Here is a 1,207-nt window from a genome sequence, read left to right as displayed (position 1 = left end):
CTGTGCAGTATTATCATCTACCGAGCCGCCTACTTCGGTATCTATGACACTGCAAAGGGTAAGTTTGCTGTGGGCTTTAACGTTGTGTTCTTAGGAGACAATTTAAAAGAGCGTTGTACCAACCTAACATTACAAAAGCTAGAGAGTTTTTTTAATTGCTGAAGGAAGCCAAGATCATCCAGTGCAAGCCTCATGCACAGATGACATGTTTAGGGGATGTGGGGAAAGGAAGTCAGTAAAACTCTACTTTTTGGTAAAAGCATCTCTTTCCTATTCCCAGGAATGCTTCCGGATCCCAAGAACACTCACATCGTCATCAGCTGGATGATCGCACAGACTGTCACTGCTGTTGCTGGGTTGACTTCCTATCCATCTGACACTGTTCGCCGCCGCATGATGATGCAGTCAGGGCGCAAAGGAAGTAAGTTCCCCTTGAACAGAAGATAAAGTTGTAGGTGTGGGGCAAGCTGCGGCCACAAACTAGTGATGCCCACCTTTAGAAATGGCTGTCTGTCCAAGTCAAGGGATGGGATTGATAGCATCTGTGTCTATTCCACAGCTGCCTTTGAGCCGGCCCTTCAGATGCCTATGAATGAGGGTGCTTAACTGGTATTAGAGATTAAGACCAGTGGGTAGTCTGTGTCTTCCTGTGGTCACAGCATTAATATTTCAGTGTTGCCCATGCTAATGTGTGAATGTTGGGTTTAAAGCTGATGTTCTTAGAGGTGGGGCTCTGCTTTATTTAGCCTAGTGAATCTTAGGATTTTTCATCGGCCTTCAGTCACCAACTCGTATGTCTTTATTCTTTGCAGCTGACATCATGTACACAGGCACGCTTGACTGCTGGAGGAAGATAGCTCGTGATGAAGGAGGCAAAGCTTTTTTCAAGGGTGCATGGTCCAATGTTCTCAGAGGCATGGGTGGTGCTTTTGTGCTTGTCTTGTATGATGAAATCAAGAAGTACACATAAGTTATTTCCTAGGATTTTTTCCCCTGTGAACAGGCATGTTGTATTATATAACATATCTTGAGCATTCTTGACAGACTCCTGGCTGTCAATTTCTCAGTGGCAACTATTTACTGGTTGAAAATGGGAAGCAATAATATTCATCTGACCAGTTTTCTCTTAAAGCCATTTCCGTGATGATGATGGGACTCAATTGTATTTTTTATTTCAGTCACTCCTGATAAATAACAAATTTGGAGA

At 43.5% G+C, this 1,207-nt stretch overlaps 1 protein-coding gene across 1 annotated transcript; it reads left to right on the top strand.

Moving 5' to 3' along the window:
• Window positions 1-6: 6 nt before the first annotated feature.
• SLC25A5 (solute carrier family 25 member 5) lies at window positions 7-1,207 on the top strand. Its single transcript, XM_017885150.1, has 3 exons — window positions 7-58; window positions 281-421; window positions 813-1,207. Exons 2-3 carry the CDS (start codon window positions 283-285, stop codon window positions 968-970), a joined length of 297 nt encoding a protein of 98 aa, XP_017740639.1. The 5' UTR covers window positions 7-58; window positions 281-282; the 3' UTR covers window positions 971-1,207.

This window comes from Rhinopithecus bieti, unplaced genomic scaffold (assembly GCF_001698545.2).
Source record: "Rhinopithecus bieti isolate Rb0 unplaced genomic scaffold, ASM169854v2 scaffold_15117, whole genome shotgun sequence".
Classification (NCBI taxonomy): Eukaryota; Metazoa; Chordata; class Mammalia; order Primates; family Cercopithecidae; genus Rhinopithecus; species Rhinopithecus bieti.
The sequence above is the reverse complement of the archived record's forward strand: the minus strand, read 5'-3'. Positions and strand labels throughout refer to the sequence as shown.